The 21,280-nt window shown below is 38.1% G+C and overlaps 1 protein-coding gene across 3 annotated transcripts in view; it reads left to right on the forward strand.

Annotated features, from left to right (window-relative positions):
* Positions 1-19,476, forward strand: part of WDR26 (WD repeat domain 26) — a 46,291-nt gene extending 26,815 nt beyond the window's left edge. For 2 of the 3 annotated variants that reach the window (XM_030557423.1, XM_030557424.1), the window contains 7 exons: positions 2,405-2,545; positions 6,601-6,720; positions 7,827-7,972; positions 8,306-8,384; positions 9,327-9,456; positions 12,442-12,627; positions 14,183-19,476. In XM_030557423.1, coding sequence (XP_030413283.1) covers positions 2,405-2,545; positions 6,601-6,720; positions 7,827-7,972; positions 8,306-8,384; positions 9,327-9,456; positions 12,442-12,627; positions 14,183-14,208 — 828 coding nt within the window. In that variant the 3' untranslated portion in view covers positions 14,209-19,476. Of the gene's footprint in view, positions 1-2,404; positions 2,546-6,600; positions 6,721-7,826; positions 7,973-8,305; positions 8,385-9,326; positions 9,457-10,632; positions 10,801-12,441; positions 12,628-14,182 lie in introns of those variants that run through there. The other variant, XR_003999702.1, reaches the window with a different exon arrangement.
* The last annotated feature ends 1,804 nt before the right edge of the window (positions 19,477-21,280 follow it).

Below are 21,280 nucleotides of genomic sequence, written 5' to 3' on the forward strand. Positions count from 1 at the left end.
TTGGGAATCATGATAATAAAGTTTCTGCATTAAGTTGCATCCTTTGGTTAAGAAACTGCCCAAACAACAAAAACACCTCAGTGCACCTGGACATCCAGCAATTTCTTAGAACAGCCTTGTTGACCAGGCATTTCTGTGAAAATTATAACCTTGTTTTAATGCCCTTAGGCAAAAAAGCCATTCAAGTGACCATGTGGCTGTTAACCAATGCATTGACTAAATTCTACAAAGTAGTTCTTAAACTTCAGTGGGTACAGCCTTAGGAGGGAGTTCTGCGCACTTCACTGCAGACAAATTTTTGTGAGGGAATCTCTGTATTTCAGAATCTTTGTTCCCTTTCTAAAAGATCTTGCACTGCTCAAAAATTCTGTTGTAGGATTTGTGGATCTTGTTTCACCAAAGAATAGGAAAACTCATCTGTCTGAATGCTGCTGCTTTTCTTTTTTTGTGTCAAGTGGCAGGACCTGTACACCTAGCCCGTCGGGGCAAACTAAGGGATATGTGAAGGAGTTTATATACTTAGTTTTTAAAATTTATGTAAACTCACTTCCTGAAGTAGGCATATGTTTTAAATTAAATCTAAAAATCTTAACTGTGGAGATAACCTAAACTGGAGAGCAACTTCAGAGGAAGGAGTTTAGGCTGCTGACAGTGTCTATGAGATCTGTCTCATGCAGTAAGCATTGGGCTTTCTGCATACAGGATCTATGGACCTTGCGATATAAGAGAGGAAATTTTCAGGTAAGCACAAATAAATAATCCTAATCTATCTCCTTTTCTAGCCTTTTTTCAGGTTCTATAAATGCCTCCAGTGCCTGCACTTTTCCTTGTTTTCCCAAGGGGTAGGTAATTTAATGAGTCTAATCAGTTTCACCGCTGCAGTTTAGACCCTTATGGGCAGCAGGGAAAATGACAAGAATAGTCTTGCATTCATTCTGAGTGCTTGGGGGAAAATGTGAAAATGGCAAGAATGGTCTCTTCTGCCAATAAGGTTCTGATCCGGAGCAGTGAAAATGACTAAACTAATCACATTTCCTCAGCTTTGGCTAGCAGTAATGAACAGTGACAAAAGGAACTGGATCTGTGTGCAGGCTCAGTACTGCATTGGTTAAAGTTCAGAAGGCTGCACTCTTTACTTGCCGGGGTGATTTAGTGGAGTTAATTTTTTTTTTTTCTTTAATCCTTGAGGAGACTTTTCAGTATGGGAAAAGACAGAAGCCACAAAGGATAGTGGGCAAGTAGGAAATGTTTTCAAATAATGAGAGTAAAAATACCTAATAAATACTTCCCTAATTGAACAGTGTATAGTGATCAGATTATTAACAACTTTATCTTTAATATGACTTGGGACAGATTCATGAGGCTTGTGACTACAGTTGGGCCAATACTCAACTGGAAGATTTCAGGGTTTGGATCAAGCCAGCAACTGACAAGATGTTGTTTAATAGCATAAACACCACCTTAATATTTCAAATAGTTGATAATTACCTTACGACTTTGCTCTAATGAGCTGTCCTGCCATTAAATTGCTAAACACTATCTTGCATTTTACAATCGACTACCATTTTAAAGTAGTTCAGTAGGCAAAAGGAATGCCTCATGCATTAACTAAAACTGTCAGTATTAATGACTAAATACAATTTAAAACAGGCAGTTCTTCACAACTGGCTGACAGTCCTGTAACATTTTATATCACTTTAATAAGGGAGGCTCTTACATTCCTACAACTACAAAGAACTGGAGGAAAATATTCTTATTATGGTCAATTGAATATTTTATTTTGAAACTAGCAGTTGGAAGTGTAGAAGCTGACTATGGCACCAGGAACTCTGAAATTCTAATCTTAATTCTATCATGTTCACTGCCTGACCCAAGGCACATCACCTAACTTCTGTCTTATTTAATCGTCTTGTAAAACTTGGTTAACAATACTTGTCTACTTCACAAGGGTGTAAAGACTGGTTCCACTGTGTAAAGTTCCTACAGTGCTTTGAAGATGAAATATTGCATAATTGCTAGGTATCTTGCATAATCTAAAGTATGGGCCGTATTGTTTTTGCACAGAACTCTGTCAATGAGTTCCATAACAAAACAAAGGAAGAAAAAAAACATTCGCAGAGTATCTACTGGTGCTTCTCTCTGTATGTTGGGAATTTTGGAAAGGCTTTTTTTTGTGTATATGGATCTACTCTATAGCGTAGTAACTGCTCACTTAGAAATAGAGATTCTCTAAAGAGAATGTTTTGTTTTAAAAAACGATGGCCAAATCATACAGGCCTGAATTAGGTAGAAATCCTATCAAAACTCAGGACTATAAAATCTGGCTCAGGTTGTCTTGACAGTTGCTCAAATTTATGCTAATATTGACTAGTCTTTTTAGCATATATGTATTTGTTTTACTTAGGATACGCACCAGCTAAAATTGCTTAAAACATTAGAAGGCCATGCATATGGTGTTTCTTACATTGCTTGGAGTCCAGATGACAACTATCTTGTTGCCTGTGGCCCAGATGACTGCTCTGAGCTGTGGCTCTGGAATGTACAAGTAAGAAATCCAATATTAATATAAAATTTCATGTTTAACTCTAGCAGTTGGCTTTATTATGCATTGGAACTGTTCAGTAGTGATGAAATCACTTCAGTAAGCTTGTTTCTATATAGGTGAACATGGAAACATTGCCGTTTATTTTATTAAAAAGGTTGCTGATAAACCCAAATCTTTCCCAAATCTAGATAGAATATAAAGTTTTGTATATTAAATGTGAACAGAACTGAAACTAATTTGTCAGTGAGTCTACTCTTCATGGATCTTCTGTCCTTTCAACTCTGGAATACAAAGAGGTGGCTGCAATGTTTCTATTCCAAGTGATCATCCATACCAGAGAGAAGTTACCGTTTTTTAAAAAATCTTCATGATACACTTCAAGAGGATTTCTTTGAGGATTTATACGGAATGAATTCCTTTAGTGCTTGGTTTTTAGAAACGTTACAATTCCTCTTTATAATGTTCAAGTGACATTTATGGGGCTTATCGGCGAGGTGAGGAAGTAGCTGGGAATCCAAGTACTGGGTTTGTTTTCTTTAATTTTGTGATTCAAGTGGCCAGTGTGGTGGAGTCTGACCCATCCACATAGTGCTGAGATGCTTGTGGGTGTCATCTAAGAGCATTTGGTCCTGTCTTTTGTTCAGTGTGTGAAACAGTTGAGGGTGTACACATCTACCCTGATATAACAGTCCTTGGGAGCTGAAAAATCGCACCGCGTTATAGGTGAGACGGTGTTACATCAGGGTAGGGAGAGGAACCACTACCCCCCGCTCCCCAACTCACCTCCGTTCCACCTCCTCCCATGAGCGTGCCGCAGCTCCGCTTCTCCCCCCTCTCTCCCAGGCTTGCTGCACCAATCAGCTGTTGGGCGTGGCAAGCCTGGGAGGGAGGGAGGAGAAGCAGAGCTGAGCGGCATGCTTGTGGTGGGAGGAGGAGGAGGAGGAGGTAGAGCAGAAGTGATCTGGGGTGGGGAGCAGTTCCTCTGCTGGCCCCCCCCCCCCTTACTTGCTGCAGCTCCGCTACCTCAGCTTTCTGCAACTCTGCCTCCGCCTCCTCCCACAAGCGCGGCAGCTCTGCTGCACCCTCCCATGCTTGCTGTGCCAAACAGCTGATTGACACGGCAAGCCTGGGAGGGAGGAGAGAGAAGCGGCACTGTGGTGCACTTGTGGGAGGACATGGAACGGAGGTGAGCTGGGGTGGGGGGGCCCCGGGGAGGGCCTCAGCAAGTAACGTGGGCGCAGAGGAACTGCTTGCAGTAACATGAATTCAGATATAACGAGGTAAAGCAGCCCCTTCCCCCGGAGTACTGCTTTACCGCATTATATCTGAATTTGCACTATATAGGACTGTTATATAGGGGTAGGGGTGTAATTTACTTTTTGGCTTTAGAAGAAGCATGTGGCCCATACAGACTGTATCTGGCCTAAAGGACATGTTCAGATTGTGAAAAATCAAAGGTGTCATTTAAAATAAAGAGTTTTAGCACCTGTAGCTGAGAGATCACATTTGAAAAGTTTAACAGTGTAAACCAGTAATCATTATGTCTGAGTCTGCAGACACCTCTGAGTCACTGTTTCAGGCTAAACTGTTCCTTATTAATCTCCATTGGAATGTCGACTCTTAAGGCCAACAAAGACCTTTCAGTATCAAGGTTACATATTCCATTGCTGATCATTTTCGGAGACAGGAGTGAAGCCCTTGAGAGAATAGGGAGTTGTTGCAGGGAAGGAAGTACATAGGGAAGAACAGAAGAGAGGCTTGGAGAAGCAGAAGGCAGAAGTAGTGGGAGGAGAGTCACTACATAAAAGCTCACTCTGGTCAAACCTCCTGGTGATACCAGTGAGAGATCAATGAAGATTGAGGAGAGTATGAAGTTCAAAATTTATATCCCTGTGGATTTATATCTCAGACCATAATGAACCTTGGCATTTGGCCCTTTCAAATGAGTATGACACTCCTACTGTACAATCCATGGAAAAAGGCCATCCTAGCACGGAGCGTTTAAGGTACAATATCCAGAGAGTGGTTAACTATAAGCTATTGTAAGGAAGATAAGGCCATAACAGCGAAGCTAAATGAACTTTTTGCGTAGGTTTTCACTGCAGAAGATGTGAGAGAGAATCCCACCCCGTACCCATTATTTTTAGATGACAAATCTGAGGAACTGTCACAGATTAAGGAGTCAGAGGAGATTTTGGAACAGATTGATGAATTAAAATCAGTAGGAGCAGATGGTATTTACCCAAGAGTTCTGAAGGAACTCAAATATGAAATTGCAGAACTATTAATTGTGGTATGTAACTTGTCCCTTAAATCAGCCTCCGTACCAAATGACTGGAGGATAGCTAATGTAATGCCAGTTTTTAAGAGGAGATCCTGGCAACTGGAGGCCAGTAAGCCTAACTTCAATATCAGACAAGGTGGTGGAAACTATGGTAAAGGACAGAATTATCAGAAACAGCAATAAACATGATGTGTTGGGCATGAATCAACACAGCTTTTGTAAAGAGAAATCATGCCTCACAAATCTTTAAAAATTCTTTGAAGTGGTCAACAAACATGTGGACAATGGTGATCTAGTGAATATAGAGTACTTTCAGAAAGCCTTTGACAAGATCCCACACCAAAGACTCTTAAGCAAAGTAAGTAGTCATGGGAAAAGAGAGACGGTCCTCTCATGGATAAAATGATGGGGTCGAAATTAGCTGTTACCACTCAAGAAAAAGATCTTGGAGTCACTGTGGATAGTTCCCTGACAACATCGGCTCAGTATGCAGGAGTAGTCAACCTAATAGAACGTTAGGAACCATTAGGAAAGAGATAAATAACAAGACAGTAAATAACATAATTCCAATATATAAATTCATGGTACACCCACGCCTTGAATACTGTTTGCATTCTGGTCTCCCCCTCTCAAAAAAAATATATTGGAAAAGGTACAGAGAAGGGCAACAAAAATAATTAAGGGGATAGAACAGCTTCCACACAACGAGATACTAAAATGACTGGGACTGTTTAATTTAGAAAAGAGATGACTAAAGTGAGGCTATGATAGAGGTCTATAAAATAACGAATGATGTGGAGAAAGTGAATAAGGAAGTGTTTACCCCTTCATATAACACAAGAACCCAGGATGACCCAGTTAGTTTTAGATCTGCTGCCTATTAATTTAACATAAGGAAGGATTTCTTTGCACTATGCATGGTCAACCTGTGGAACTAGTTGCCAGGGAATGTTGAAGGCCAAAAGTGTCACTGGGTTTAAAAAAAAAAAATTAAATAAATTAATGCAGGTTAGGTCCATCAGTGGTTATTAGCTAAGGTGGTCAGGGATCCAACCCCACATTCTGGGTGTCCCTAACCCTCTGACTGCCAGAAGCTGGGAGTGGACAATGAGATGGATCACTTAATTGCCCTGTTCTGTTCATTCCCTCTGAAGTATCTGGCCCTGGCTGCTGTTGGAAGACAGGACACTGGGCTACATAAACCACTGGTTTGACCCACTATCACCATTCTTACGTTCTTAAGATTTTTGGTACTCTGCTTTGTAGTGTAAAAAAAAAAAAAAAATTACTGTCTCTGCATTCTTTTGGTTTCCTTTTTTCTTCAGTCTTCTTTTTTTTTTTTCTGTGCCTGCCATTTATCTTTTCCCTTCCTTCATTGATCTTTCACTTTCTCCTTCCTTGATATTTTTTCTTTCCTTTCGTCTTCCCTCCAATCCATTAAATACACCCACTGTCTGCCCTGGCTTCAGATCTGTAGTGGAAGCAAAAAAGTTTTGAGGCTGAGCTCATTGCAACTGCTCGAGTGAGAACATGGCTGACAGTTTCCCATGCTGAAAGAAAATTAGAATGACCCCAGCTCCACCTCCTCATCGCTCCCTAGAAGGCTTTCATAGTCTGCAACTTTCTTTACCTTTTTATTCAATTAATGCAGTGAAATGTCCATAATTAGAAACACTAGGTTAAGTTTTCATACACATCTGTTAAATATGTGTCTGTAGGGGTGGGGAACACTGGATTTTGTAGTGGTTGATTTTCTTTGTTTCCTCCCCAGACTGGGGAGCTGAGGACAAAGATGAGTCAATCTCATGAAGACAGTTTAACCAGTGTGGCTTGGAATCCAGATGGGAAACGCTTTGTAACAGGAGGGCAGCGTGGACAGTTCTATCAGTGTGTAAGTTCTACCTGTGTGTTCGTGTCCCCTCAGAACACTTGCTTCATTGCAGCTGAAAACAGTAGAATGCACTTAAGAGTAAAAACTAGGGCTGTCAATTAATCACAGTTAATGCCTGTGATTAACTGAAGACAAAATTAGTACATGTTCATTGCGTACCTCCGGGCGGGGAGATAGCCCCGTGTGCTGTGGAATGGGGGCTGAAGCCCTGAGCCTGTATTTGAATATATAGAAAATATTTTAAAATAAGTGGTATTCTATTGTTTGTTAGTGCAATTAAAATGATTAATCCTGATTTTTTATTTTAAACGCTTGACAACTCTAGTAAAAACAGGTGTAACATGGTTAATGGGTCTATTTTTTCCATATGTTGAAGTAGCCACTAGAGTAGTTGTAATGAAAAATAATGTAACTTATTATAAATTTAGTTGCCCATGGAATCTTTTGGCCTTCCTACTTTTGGAGGTAGAGTAGCATATGTACTAATGCCCTGACAGGGCTTTTTCACCAAAGCAGGTGTATTACTGAAACAAACATTAGTATGCTGGGTCAGTTTAGTTGATGAGCAACTTCTTTAGCATTCTCTGACTTTGGTTCACAGGAATCATTGACTAGTGAACACTTTAGGCCAAGGAAACTAGCTTTCCATAGAATTCATCTGGACTATTTATATTCCTAGCATGTAAAGCTATAATTTAACTATTTACATTCAAAAAGGAAGGGAGGAATCAGTCCTATGGATATGCTGTGGACCATCCATTTGGGGGTCTGGTTTCTTGCCGTCTGGATCATTGTGTTGGGAGTACTGCGATGGTGCTGGAAGAGTTGAGGTCTTCGAATAACTGGCTGACTTGAGCCAGGAGTTTAGATTTCAGCCATGTCAAACAAGAGATTCTCCTGACCTCTGTGTTGGTTTGAGGGTGGAGATGGAAGGCGATGCCAAACAATGCACTAATTCTCATGATCACCAATATTTTATCTGATACGGGACAAGAGAAATCTTCTCTTGCTTCATTCTTTTAGTTGTTACAACTAAAAGCTTTCATCAAAATTCCTTAGAAATCTAACTTAAAAGAACACCTTGGTTATATTTCCTTCCTAAACAGGATCTAGATGGTAATCTCCTTGACTCCTGGGAAGGGGTGAGAGTGCAATGCCTCTGGTGTTTGAGCGACGGGAAGACTGTTCTGGCGTCGGACACGCACCAGCGAATTCGGGGTTACAACTTTGAGGACCTTACAGACAGGAACATGTAATTACCTTTTTTCTTACAAATTCTTAACTCTCATAAATCTAGTCTGATTCCTCTGTTGAGAAAACTGTAGTTCTGATACATTACACAGACTGTCTATGTTGTATAGTTTCTCTGTGGACTCAGCAAATACTGAAATAGAACCAGATGACTTAAACTCAGTTGTGGTTGTAATCCCCTTTCAAATACAATAGCCATGGCCCACTTAGTTATAAATATGAGTGGAAGTATTGCAAATGAAAACTTTTGTGCTTTCTTGGTGTTACTTTTTTTTTTTTTTAATGTCCAAACAGTAGTGCTCCTAACATTATGGTGTCTTTCCTGTGATTTCAGAGTACAAGAAGATCATCCTATTATGTCATTTACTATTTCAAAAAATGGCAGATTAGCTTTGTTAAATGTAGCAACTCAGGTAAGTTGATAGATAAAAATACAACTAAGACTTTTTCTTACCACTGCTAATTTTATTTTTTTAGAAAATCTGAGGGAATTTGGGATCTGTAATGGTATTAAGCCAGGGGTAGGCAACCTATGGCACGTGTGCCGAAGGCAGCACGCGAGCTGATTTTCAGTGGCACTCACACTGCCCAGGTCCTGGTCACTGGTCCAGGGGACTCTGCATTTAAATTTAAATGAATCTTCTTAAACATTTTACAAACCTTATTTACTTTACGTACAACAGTAGTTTAATTATATATTATAGACTTACAGAAAGAGACCTTCTAAAAACGTTAAAATGTATTACTGGCACTTGAAACTTTAAATTAGAATGAATAAATGAAGACTCGGCACACCACTTCTGAAAGTTTGCCGACCCCTGTATAAAACAATAGACAAAACAGTATTCCACACAACGTAGTTCACAGTATGTGCAGATATACAAATAAACAAATAGGATTCTCCAAAAGGGAAGATGTCATTTTTTTTTTAAAAAGGCTTCACAAAAGTAGTATGAAGAGAAATATTTTGACTGTAAATTACAAAATATCTGCTGTTAGAGATAAACACTTCATTTTATACATTTGGCTTCCCAACGTTGCAGCAATATTCTAGAGTTATCATCCCTGGAATATTGGTGTTCCATGTAACTTTTCTTTATGGACTTCAGAATTTAAGGATTTTGGAAACCATGAAGTAGAGAATTGGGTGCTAGAATAGGAGACGGGACAAGAGTTTAAGCCATTGTTCTAGTGCGTGAGATCCATTCAATTTCACATTATAGTCTAGTTTTATTGCCTAAGCTGGTTGACATGCCAAAAATAAACACATGATAAAAGTGGAATACTTTGAGGGTAGGTGCTGGCTATTGTTTTACAATAAAAAATAACCTCCGGCATGCTCTTTGCCCCCCCAGGGAGTTCACTTATGGGACTTGCAAGACAGAGTTTTAGTGAGAAAGTATCAAGGTGTTACGCAAGGGTTTTACACAATTCACTCGTGTTTTGGAGGCCATAACGAAGACTTCATCGCTAGTGGCAGTGAAGGTAACATCAACTTTAAAGACTTCAGATGTTAGTTGATGTACATTTCAAGAACACAGTGTGTGTAAAAGGGGATGATGCAATGTATTTTTAATTAATGTTAATGCTATTACCAGCAACTATCATCTATAAAAGGAAATTATTGTCCACAGAAGTAAACAAAGGTGTGTGTCAGTGCACCTGAAGTTATACATTGTAAGGAACAGTCTGCTCTAGTAGAAAGGATAGCCTGTATGCTCTAGATCTCTTCCATTTCTCTCCTATAATGGGTTTATAACACTGAGTAAGCTTTAACTATGTGTAGGTATGTGGGGGGGGTTTTAGAGGCATGACGTTAGCAGTTGTGCTGTTGGCCAAAATAGTTCTGTAGTGAGTGAGTAATTAATTTGATTAGTAGTTTTTCAAAGGCAGGTGTGGTCAGATGATTTTAATCCCAGGAGAGTAGTCATCTCAGCTCAAGTGGAATTAATTATAATGGGAGGAAAACAAAATCACAAATCCAGCAATTGATGACATGGCAACTCTAGCATGGGTGGTTGTTTGGTTTTTTTTTTGTCACTTAAGAGTTGTGTTTTTCATAATTAGTCTGTGGTGAGAATATAATTTAGTTATTGAGCCTGTCCCAAACTGCTTTCATGTGAGGGGCTTAGCACCTTCAACTCCCATTGCGATCAATGGGACGTACAATGCTGAGTCCTGCTCAGGCCAAGTATTTGTAGTACACTAAGGTAAACTGAGTAACACTGTTTTGTACTCAGTAGCGCACAGTGAGTCTCTTTGGAAAGAGGAAGTGTTGACTAGGACACACTTTCTTACTCTTTTGGAGAGTGCAGAAAGGTCTTTAAATTTTAAACCAAGTTTCTCCTCTGCCCTTACCTAGTGGAAGATAACAGCTGAAAGATAGCACCTCTAATGCAGTGTCATCCTCATCAGCTTTGAGCCAGAGCTCTGGTGTGGGGTTTAGTACTTGTCTGCCAGAAAGTTCACGGCTTGTGTGCTTGAGCAATACTGATGCTTTGTGTGGGGGAGTGTACACGCTATAGTACACCAGTCTTCTTCTTTTTTTTTTTTTTTAATTGCCACTTCACTTATGACCTATGTGTGTGACATTAATGTGGTAATGAATTTATCCAGGTCATCATCTTAAGAACAGCTTTTTTATTTTTTTTTTATTTTCAGTGTCTAAAAACTACCCAGCTGTAGTTGAAGCTGATGGCACCTTATTTAGATTCGGACTGCCAGAGGCTGTTGCCTCTTTGCACTGAATTGTTGCAAATGTGGCTGCTGTGAAAGTCTCTGTACAAAAAAAGTAGCAGATTAGAATGTCATAACCTCTTAAATTTAAAGGTATGTTGTCAGCTAGGTAGGCTTTTTTCTACCACCTGCACTTATAGGAAGAAAATAAATAAGAAATCTCTTTTGAAAGTAAAATTGACTTCTGCCTTAATCTAGCCCGTGCGTCCTTTTCCTTTTACACACACATCCACTGTCAAGCACCAAAATGCTGGCTTGTGTTTACAGTTTGATTCTCCAGACAGCAGATGCTGATCTTATGACCCAGAATAGACACAGCACTGGTTTTATTTTATTTGACACCAGAATGGATACTTATCTCTCTCATCTGAAATCAGGAGATTGAAAAATGTAAACACAAAAGGTGTATTTCATGCAAATACCATGATGTGGTGGGGTTTTATTCAAATGAGCTGATTAAGCAGAAAGCAATTTATTTACCAAATGATTCCCAGGTCCTATTCTAGCAGGTAGGTCAGAGAGTTGAGCCTGTTTTGTAAGAGGTGTGGGTGTGGGTGTGTGTGTGGGGGGGGGTGTGGTTTGTGTTTTGTTTTTATAACCTTCAGAATCGCATTGGATTGTGTAAAGTGTTGTCTTAGTCTGTTCCTCAAAGCTTTAATTCTGAAAAGCTAGTCTAGAAGTGTACATGGATGTGAGTGGATAGTTTGTAGTTCAGTCTATGTAGCTTCATTTGAGAGAACCTGATGCAGCCTTTAGTAACAAGTCAGTCTACAGGTTTGTCAGAAGCTATTAATCTACATTAGGAGAGAATATTATTTTAACTAGTTAGTCTTAAATAAAATGCAGTTCATTATGAAGCAGTGTGGTTTTTTATTTGAGAGATTTGCAATGGATTATTTGACTAATTACTATTTTTTAAATATTGCATGATAAACAGGAGTTGCTACTGTTCACAAAAGGAGGTTCTTTAGAATCCTATTTGAAATCTATGTAGTATGTAGGTCTTTATAACTTCAAAATGCCATACAACCATTTAATTAATCCTTACCCTGTGAGGTTGGTCTGTAATTGTTTCTACTTTACATGTGGGGAAACAGGCACAGCACAACTATTAAAGTGCATGACCCCAGTAGGTCATTGACAAAGTTGGTTAGAATTTTTGGAGGTCTCAATACCAAGACTTGCACTTTAACTATTCTAAATGCGGCCTTAGTTATTACTCCTAAATATTGGATCTTAACACAGGGTCTGTGTAATACATATGTATTGTCCTCTAAATATTGTATCAAGACGTTGTTCAGTGATCACCAGTATTTTCCTTGAATCAACTTGCAACAGCATATCCTTAACCCAGGAGGAGGTTGACTTCTTTTTCTGGCCATGCGCTGGCTGACAATTATAAGATTCAGTGCCATCTCAAATGCTTTTCCTCAGATAATGAGCTCGCTAGAGTTGTAAGTCTTAATGAGACATGTCTGTGAGTTTTGCCCACACTCTCTTGAGATCAGATCCCTTCTTTAGAGTGAAACCAAAACCTTGCTAGTGTTGCTGCACGTTAGGGGGGTTCAATTTTAGAATTTGCAAAACTTAATTTTATTTATTTATTTATTTGCAATACTGTGTTTTTAGGTATCTGGAAGAGTGTAATTTTATATGAAAAATTAGAGTTACGTACTTAAGACATTTTAATTAAATATTTCTCATGCTGCTGCTTCAAATCGATGTTTTATTTAGATCACAAAGTGTATATTTGGCACAAACGTAGCGAACTGCCAATCGCGGAGCTGACGGGGCACACGCGTACAGTTAACTGTGTGAGCTGGAACCCGCAGATTCCATCCATGATGGCCAGCGCCTCTGATGATGGCACTGTTAGAATATGGGGACCAGCACCTTTCATAGACAACCAGGATATTGAAGGTAAAACAACTTCCATGTATATTGGAAAGCTTATGTAATTGAAATAATCCATCCAGTTGCTTTGGATTTCTTGACAATAATTAAAACATTCAATAAGAATATAAATAATATAGTAAACAACTCTTAAGCCTCAAACAAAATTGCATTTCCTGAAAAAGGCCTCAATTGTCAAACTGCAAAATGATCTGTCTACTTATTCCCCCAAACATATACAGCTGGAAAGTGATGCTGTTGGAGGAATCCAGGAACCATTTAAACCCCCAACATGGAGCTAGAGTGGATTATAATGTCCCTAGATACCTCAAGATGGCCTTAACATTGCCTGTGTTCACTGCATGTAAAATAACATTTTTTTCTCTAATACTTTGAATATATAAAACATTGTATAAATACTAACTGTTATGCAATAAATTACAAATACTAACCTAACTCTGGAAATAGAATGAGGGTATTTAGCCTTAAGTGAATTTAATGCCCCTGAAAGGTACTAATAGCCCTGGTGACTAGACATTTACCCAAGGAACTGGTACAGCACAGGCAGTAGAACTGCAAGTTTTTTTCCCCTACTGCTGCCTCAACTCTATTGAGGAAATTCCCTGTATTACAATGAAGATATTTCAGTTTTCATGGCTATTCAGTTCCGAGCCTTCTATTGCTAACAAACTGAACAGCTGTCTGGTGGTAATGGCTTAAACTAAATCAGCCCTATCCTTAGATGTAAAATACTATATATTCTGTTAAACCCAAAATACTTTCCTGCTCCTGTTCTCCTCATTCCTTTCCCTTCCAATTTCCACCACTGAACGCTAATCTAAAATTTAAGATTTGCCTCCCAAAAGAAAACAAATGCTTGTATAACATGAACAACAGGAAAAGTGGGGCAGAGGGGTAAACTTAAAGTAAAAACAATGTGGATTTCTTTTATATAGTATTCTGTGTATAACCTAAGTGGCATAGTTAGATTAGTGTTCTGATACTTCAGGAATCTTTTTAAAACAAGCAGATGGTTTTTGTAATTGTTTTCACTTAATATTCTCTGAATTTCTGAAGTGCAACAGGGCTGTCTCCGTAGTGACCCTTTCCCAGTATAGATCTGTATCTAAAAATTGTCAGAGTAAGTAAGAGATTCCACTAGGAAAAAATGTCAGTTCTAGATCAGTGTCCACTCCATTGCTTATTTTCAGTGTGTCACTAAGTTTTTAAGTAGTGTGTGTTGAGTAACAAAAAAAACCTCTTCAAATACTGTGCATTAATGTCCTGAAAGGGGGGAGAGGATATTTGGAAGTCAGAGAGAGCTACTTTTTTTGTTAAAGTGAAAAGATTATTGGTTACATACATTAATAGAATGGAAAAGAGTAGCTTCCCTTCAGTGACAAGGATAAAATCCATAGTGCACAATTACTCTGAAGCATGTTAAATTTGTGTGTGTGTGTGTTACGTGTATATAAGTAAGTTTATATTTTATATATCTTGTAGTGGAGGTTGTTACACCTTGAAAAATTCCTTATCATCCAAGTTTAATCTTTCTTTTACGTTTCATCTTGTCTTTGCTCAGAGGAATGCAGTAGCATGGATAGTTGATGGCGAATTTGGAGCAGACGACTTCTCTTTAACTTAAAATTAGTCGTATTTTAAAATGGCTTGGGATTTGGTGCAAACAACATGATTGATAGCTGGACAGACATGCTCGTCATGAAAAAAGAACCATTTCTGAAGCCCGGTCGGGGCCAAACATTTACCACCTTGCTTCATAGTAACCAGTTGAGATGAAGCACGTCGTCAGAACATTGTTGGACGCCGTGTCAAATTACCCCTCCCCCCCCATCGGTTGTGAAGAACTGTGCTACATTCAGGCTAACCATTGAACTCAGTATATATATTTTTTCCCCCTGCCTTTTTGTCTGGCGGGCTACTGTTCTTGTTGCTCTTCTGTGTAATGAAGTTTAAATGCTTGTTTGGAAAACTTAATTTAACAGTTTAGAAGGCTTGATAGAAAGAGTGCTTTAGTCTGAAGAGTATACATTGGATAGGAAAGTATTTCCGTCTCTTGTTTCTCTAAATCTCTCTCCGCCTTATTTAGCTTGAGATCTTTGCAGCTTGGTTCATGGACTCTAGCCTTGCCCGTTGCGCAGTATCTATAAATCCAGATGATAAACCAGTGAACTATGTCAAAAGCACTCTGTGTCACACTTGACAAAAAGTTTTGTACTTTTCACATAGCTCGTTGCCCTGTAAAGGGGTTAACAGCACAATTTTTTTAAAAAAATAAATTATTTATAGGATTAAAGTGACTTCATTTGTATACATTTGGAATTTAAACCAGCTTAAAAATAGTGTCGTGAAATGCAGTATAACTGATGCTCTTTTAGAGTGTCATGCAAGACTTGGTCAAAAGCAGTGGCTGGAAAGAGTTTTACACAGGCTATGTGAAGTATTCTTTTAAAAGAAACCTCATTTCCCATCTTAATGAAGAAACAGAATTATTTAGAAGTGAGAGCTGTCAAAATGCACCATGAGACTAGTAGTTTATTAAACAGGACAAAGGTCAGTTTTTAGATTACATAAATATGTGCAACAAGTTTCTCTTAACTTGTGCAACAGTTCTGATAAAAGCTTAGGAAGGATCTGAAACAAGGATAATGCTGTTTTGCTTTGTAATTTTAAAACTTAGGAAAAGTACCTTTAATCATCCAAATTACAATACATATTGACGATTTGTATAATTTCCCCCTAACTTAAATACAATTGTAGAATTTTCCTTAGTATTTGACTAACAAAGATGCATAGATTTTTGGGGTTTTGGGATATTTTGAAGTTTACAGGTTTAAATGTGTCTGCTGGACCTTGTTCTGTGCTGGTGCTGTGAATAGCCTGACACTTTTAGGAATGGTTCCCTAATTTCCTATTAAAAAGACAATTTGAGTACTGTATGTGTCTCAAAATAAACAGGTGGCCTGGTATCTCGGTGTGCTTCTGCACTACTTGGCAGTTGATTATGGAATGGTGTTAGGTTTGCTTCTTATCAACTGGATGATGAAGGTAGTATCAGGGCTGCATGAAGTAAAGAGGGAGCAGGGAAGAAGGCAGGCCATCATGAAAGATGTGAACAAAAGGGTGGATGAGTCTCCTGCAGGGACTAAGTAAGTACTCTAGTGTCCTCCTTGTTTGGGTGAAGGGTTAACTTTTGCCATTGTCCATGGGAAGAAAAAACAGACTCATGGTTGGGTAATGAGAATGGAGGAAATAACACAGGCCCCAAATAGATGCTCCCAAGGCACATAATACAAGAGAGATTCTAACAGATTGTGGCCATTAGGTTATTTGACTCACTTGCATGTTATCTTAAACACTTAAAAATGTATACACAATTTTTGTTGAGACCAACCCTTAATTTGATCTCATTCTATATTTTGATATTTTTCCATCTGAAATAAGAACTGAATGTCAATACCTTCAGTTTAGTTCATTTGTCTTCACCTTTCTAAAATTACTTTAAAATTCAACTGAAATGCTTTTTAAACAAATATAAAATATTGTTTAATATTAGAAATCAAGATCTGTGTAGACTTGGATTACAAACAAACTTTCAACCAAAAAATGGAAAATTTAGTTCTCTTGACCTGCTAATTCTGGAGATCAACATTGTTTCTTCTGCTACAATTAATGGCATGTCACAGCATGAAGATGATAGTCTTGGTTCTGTGGTGTCAGTGATAGTACAGGTTGCAGGAGAAGCAAAGAACACTCAGCTCAAGTCTTGGCAGGCTAACCATTTTGGTTTAAATAAAAGTTAAATATCTAAATTTTGTACAGTGTTTTACATCTTCAAAGTAGCGTACAATTGCTAACAGCAACTGTGCTGCTATTTACAACTTTCAAGGCTTCACATATATTCTATTAATTTGGCATTTTAAGCATTGTTAGAGCATTACACTCTCCTTTAAACCTGAATAAAAATCTCTTCTCCACTAAGAGCATGTAATGCTGTAACTGAAGGGGTTTTTGTCTGGGTTTTTTTAACCCTTTATACTTTTAGATGATGTGGAGCCCATTTTGTTGCTGTTTTTGGGTGAACAAACACACAAACATCACTGAGAATTGGTGTGTGTAAGGAATGTGGGATCAAGCCCCTAATATAAATCCAGAAGATTGATTTGTGCTTAGTCACTTCACAGGATTTTAAGCATAGTGCCTGTAGCTGAAACTATTAGCAGGGACTCCATATCTAGTGCAAGCTACATTAGAGCACACTTGAGTCAGTACCTTCTCTTTCATTGAGATATGTGACAAAGAATATTAAACTTCAATTCTCTCTTGCCAAAATATGTATTGCCTCCCTGCAACCTCCCAATTCAAGAGCTTCGGGACTTTAGAGTCTACTCCTAATGTATATGTGGTGAACACTTCAGAATGGGGTTAGTGAGAAGCACATTTTGAGATTGCCACTTAAATTTAGTTATGTAACTCAACTATGCAATATAAATGGGAAGGCTTCTGCACCAGCTAGGTGGTGTGGTTCATTTCTAGAAGTCTGTCTTTCCAAGTTTGCTATATATATATTGTGCCTGCATCTTACGTGTGATTATGCAGAGACTGATAGAAAGGTGAGACTGTGGCAAAGCAAAGCTTTATGGTACTTAGTCTGACAGCAAGATTACCTGTAGGCCTATAGGCAGTGAATGATGACTGGCTACTGTTCTAGGCTCTAGACCAAAAAGAGCAGCCTAAACTTTTTCACAAGCTGCCACATAGTCATAATGTGTGGTTTGAAAAGTACCAATACTTTTTGCCCATAGACCAAAAATAAGACTTTGGCTGTGGAAAAAGCAGATTCAGTAGACTCATCTGCAATGTGTTAATTTCCATGTGCTTAAAAATGTTCTTAGGCTGGGATCTAAGAATTGAAGCAAATAAAAGTCATATTTATCCCCAACTATCAGTTATTTCTAGTAACTGATGCTAAACTTCTGAGTGAACATACTGTAATCTTGGGTTTTTTGCATTTTTTTTGTAGCTGTTGATTAAAATATTCACAATAGCTACTGATTATCAGCAATGTAAATCTTTCCTGAATTATGCTTAACCATTTATCTGAATGTGCCTGCACTGTTCAGGTAAGTAGTTTTTTGAGAGAGGAGATGGAACACAAAGGGGGAAATAAGCTGCTGTTACAAATCTTTCTTCTGAAAAACGTAACTATGTCCAATTTCCTCACTTTTTTTTTAGTACAAGTTCTTCAAGTGTAAAAGAAGTAACCCTAATAATTTTAAAACTTGTGCAAAGATGCAAGCTGGAATACTAGCTAACTCTTGCCAATAACTTGTCATCCTGGTTTCAAGCAGGTAACATTTAATGCGATCAATTCACTATTGGCAGTATTTGTGTCTAGTGGCATCTCGCTGCACCAATAAATAATGCTCCCAATCCAAACAAAAGTTTGAAGGTTTCTTTATTAGGATATTGCTTCCTGGAAAGTAGAGCTGACACAGTCAGTCCATGTTGAGTAGACTATATACATAAAGGTGGGAGAAATCAACATACAAGTCTAGTTTACAGCCAGATTTGTTGGCTGATAATGTGAGGGACGACCAGAGAGGAGAAAAGACAGACTTTCAGTAGACTCTTGTTCATATCCCTAAAACAGTAAGTTGTCTCAATTTAATTTATTTGAAACAATTGCTAAAAAGAGGAGCCTCAATCCTATATATGGCTTTAAAAAAATACACATTAGTTTGTGTCCATTTTCAGCTACCATACTTGATTTAGGAAGAACTGCTAATTTTAAAGACAATTAGCAAAACTTCATTAACTCTTGTACACTTTTCTTTTTAAAACAGGGTGGACTTCATTGAATTATGCAGTGTTGAATTGCTGCAGTAGCTGCCTCTTGTTGCTGAAACACAAACTATAAACCCATTTCCTGTCTGCTAAGCCAGATTACCTGGGTTCAGTAAAACAGCTAAGTGTGAACGTTTTCCTATTTGGTATATATGAGAGAGAGAGTGTGTGTGTGTGTATGTATGTATGTATGTATGTATTACATAGACATGGAACCAAGTGTTCTAGGTACTGGTCATGTTCTGTTGCATACTTTAAGTCACATTGTGTGTATGTGAAGTGTCCTCTGACTACAGGCATCAGTTCATATCAGTATATTTTTATAAATTTGAAATTCAGTGTGCCCCATCTTTCACTTAAACATTTTTCATTATTAGGGTAATGTGCTAGATTTGAATCTTAACGTTTTTAGGCACAGATGGGAAAAAAGTTATTGGCTCCTTGAAAATGTATGGGGTAAAATGGATCATCGAAGCATGTATGTACTTACAAACCAAGCTGTAGAGATCAAGAAAAGAACTTTACTGTTGATCTCAAGATTTCTAAATTGTCAAGATTTATATGGAGTTGTGGTGGAACTAGTTAACACTTAGAGCTTTTGGTATGTAATGACTATTTGCTATGGACTGATATTAAATGTTTCAAAGGATTGCGTTCTTAAACTTTCTGGATTTTTGTTACTGTCCTCTTGGATTATATTAAGTAGTTTAAATTTCTTTGCTATATTATTACATTAAAATATAAGAATGTTGGGTCTCATATTTATTTTCACTTGTTTTACTAATTATTTACAGAACACCCTTTGTTAACTTTTTTTTATTTTATAAATGTGTAGTATTTTAAACATATCTTTAAAAAGGAAATTGTTTAATTGGAACTACATAACTTCTGATTTGTTTTTATTAGGGTTTTTTAAAAGAAAAGTACACTTTTTCCATGTCAGTGCACAGCACTTAACAGAAATGTTTGTATTCCCTTTCTTCAGTTCAATAAACAGAATGAATAACTGGACCGAATAGTTCTTAGCCTCCTAACCTTCAGTTACATGGCTGTCAATTGGCTATTTCACCTCAGATTTGACAGTTAAAAAAAGAACTTTCAATATTTGAGCATTTTTAGTGACTATTTTCCCAAATATGTATTTGAATCTTTAACTTAAATGAAGCTGCACCTTTCTAACTTGGCTCAAAATATCCATTTTGACTCCTAGCCTTTGCTTGTTCAGGTTTAACCTACACTACTGTTTTTTGTAATACTTGACACTTACAGCACTTTACTTTCTAGCATCTTAGTCTGTGCTCATTTACATTCTATGAAATGTGTGCGCTTTCAGAACACAATACAAACACTGACTGACTAATCCTTCTCATTCATATTAGAGAGCAATCTAGATAGTAGATGCTATAGGGTAAGGATTGTCTTATTTTTATACAGCACCTAGTACAGTAGGGTGCTGCTCCATTGGACCCCCAGGTAATGCTGTGCAGCGGTATTACCTGTCCAAAAGTAGTTTATTTCCCAACCACCTTAAGCCAGGCCCTGCTTGAGGCTAACATTGAAACTACAGTGTTGACTTAAAGGAGATTCCTACTACTAGCTTCCCCTTTTATTGCATCAAACATAAACCGCATGTGTTCACTTCCCCTGCTATTTGTTCTCTTACCTGATGCCATGATGTTGATGCCAGTCTCCACCATCTAAAAGTTAAATTTTCAAATAAGCACCTTCCGTGCTTTCTGCTATGGGGCTCCTTACAAATTTGGAGGAAAGGCTTTGTAATCCTCTGCAGAGCCACATCCTTGTCCTTTCAGTTCTTTCTTAACTCTTCTTTTCCATAACACCTACAACAATCTTGACAACAGAGGCAGCTTCTGTCCTGAATTCACTGGTTATCAGACTGACTAATATTGTCACAATGTTTCCTTGTGTTCTTCCTGGTTGTGTTTACCTGTTGCCTCTTGTTATATACTTTATTGTAAACTTTTTAGAGTGCTGGGACCCTTTTTGTGTGCATGTGTGTCTGCACCGTGCCTAGTGCAATAGCTCCTAGGCACTACCACAACGATTAGTATAAAACTGTACCAGTTTGAAAAGACATCTGTTGGTAGCTATTGTTGATTAGATGCTACCACTATTGTATGGTACTTATTTTAGGAGCAAATCGTGGTAGCCTTATTCCCTCTGTGTGTTACCATAGCATAGAACTAGTTTTGGAGTAGAGTACTAGTCACTGGGTGTAAGAGTAGTGTAATTAGGGGCCCTTAGTGAGATTAGGCTTTAATCCTTCTGATGAGCTTGCTTAGAGGGGAAAAAAAAAAATACCATAGCCTTATTCTCCCTAGCAAACACCTCTGCCTCCATGGATTGGACAGGAGTTTTGCCAAATATTTTATATGCCTATAGCAATCATGCTGAAAATCAGTGGTGTGTTTTTTAAATGACAGGAAAGCTTCTGACGGAGGCCTTAGCAAACTGGAGTTTTCTGGAGAGCAAGCAAGCAAGCTAGCTGGCCTTTATGTTTTGGGCTGGAGATGCAAGCTTTGTGAAGTAGCATGAAAAAGTTAAATCCCAAGGCTGACGTATACTTTTAGCAAGTTTTTAAGGGCTTTCTGTAAAGTGACACTAAAACACTTTTGTTCACAGAGTAGTACACTCCCTCATATTGATCATCTAGAATACATCTTTCTCCCAACTGGGAAATTCTAGTGATAGTCAGATTCTAAAATCTGAGTCAGTCTACTGACTTGTATAGTAAGTCTGGATTTCATTCTACCTAACTTAATTGCCAGCTGGAAGTATGAAGACTCTACTATGC

The sequence above is a fragment of the Gopherus evgoodei genome, chromosome 3 (genome assembly GCF_007399415.2).
Source record: "Gopherus evgoodei ecotype Sinaloan lineage chromosome 3, rGopEvg1_v1.p, whole genome shotgun sequence".
Lineage (NCBI taxonomy): Eukaryota > Metazoa > Chordata > Testudines > Testudinidae > Gopherus > Gopherus evgoodei.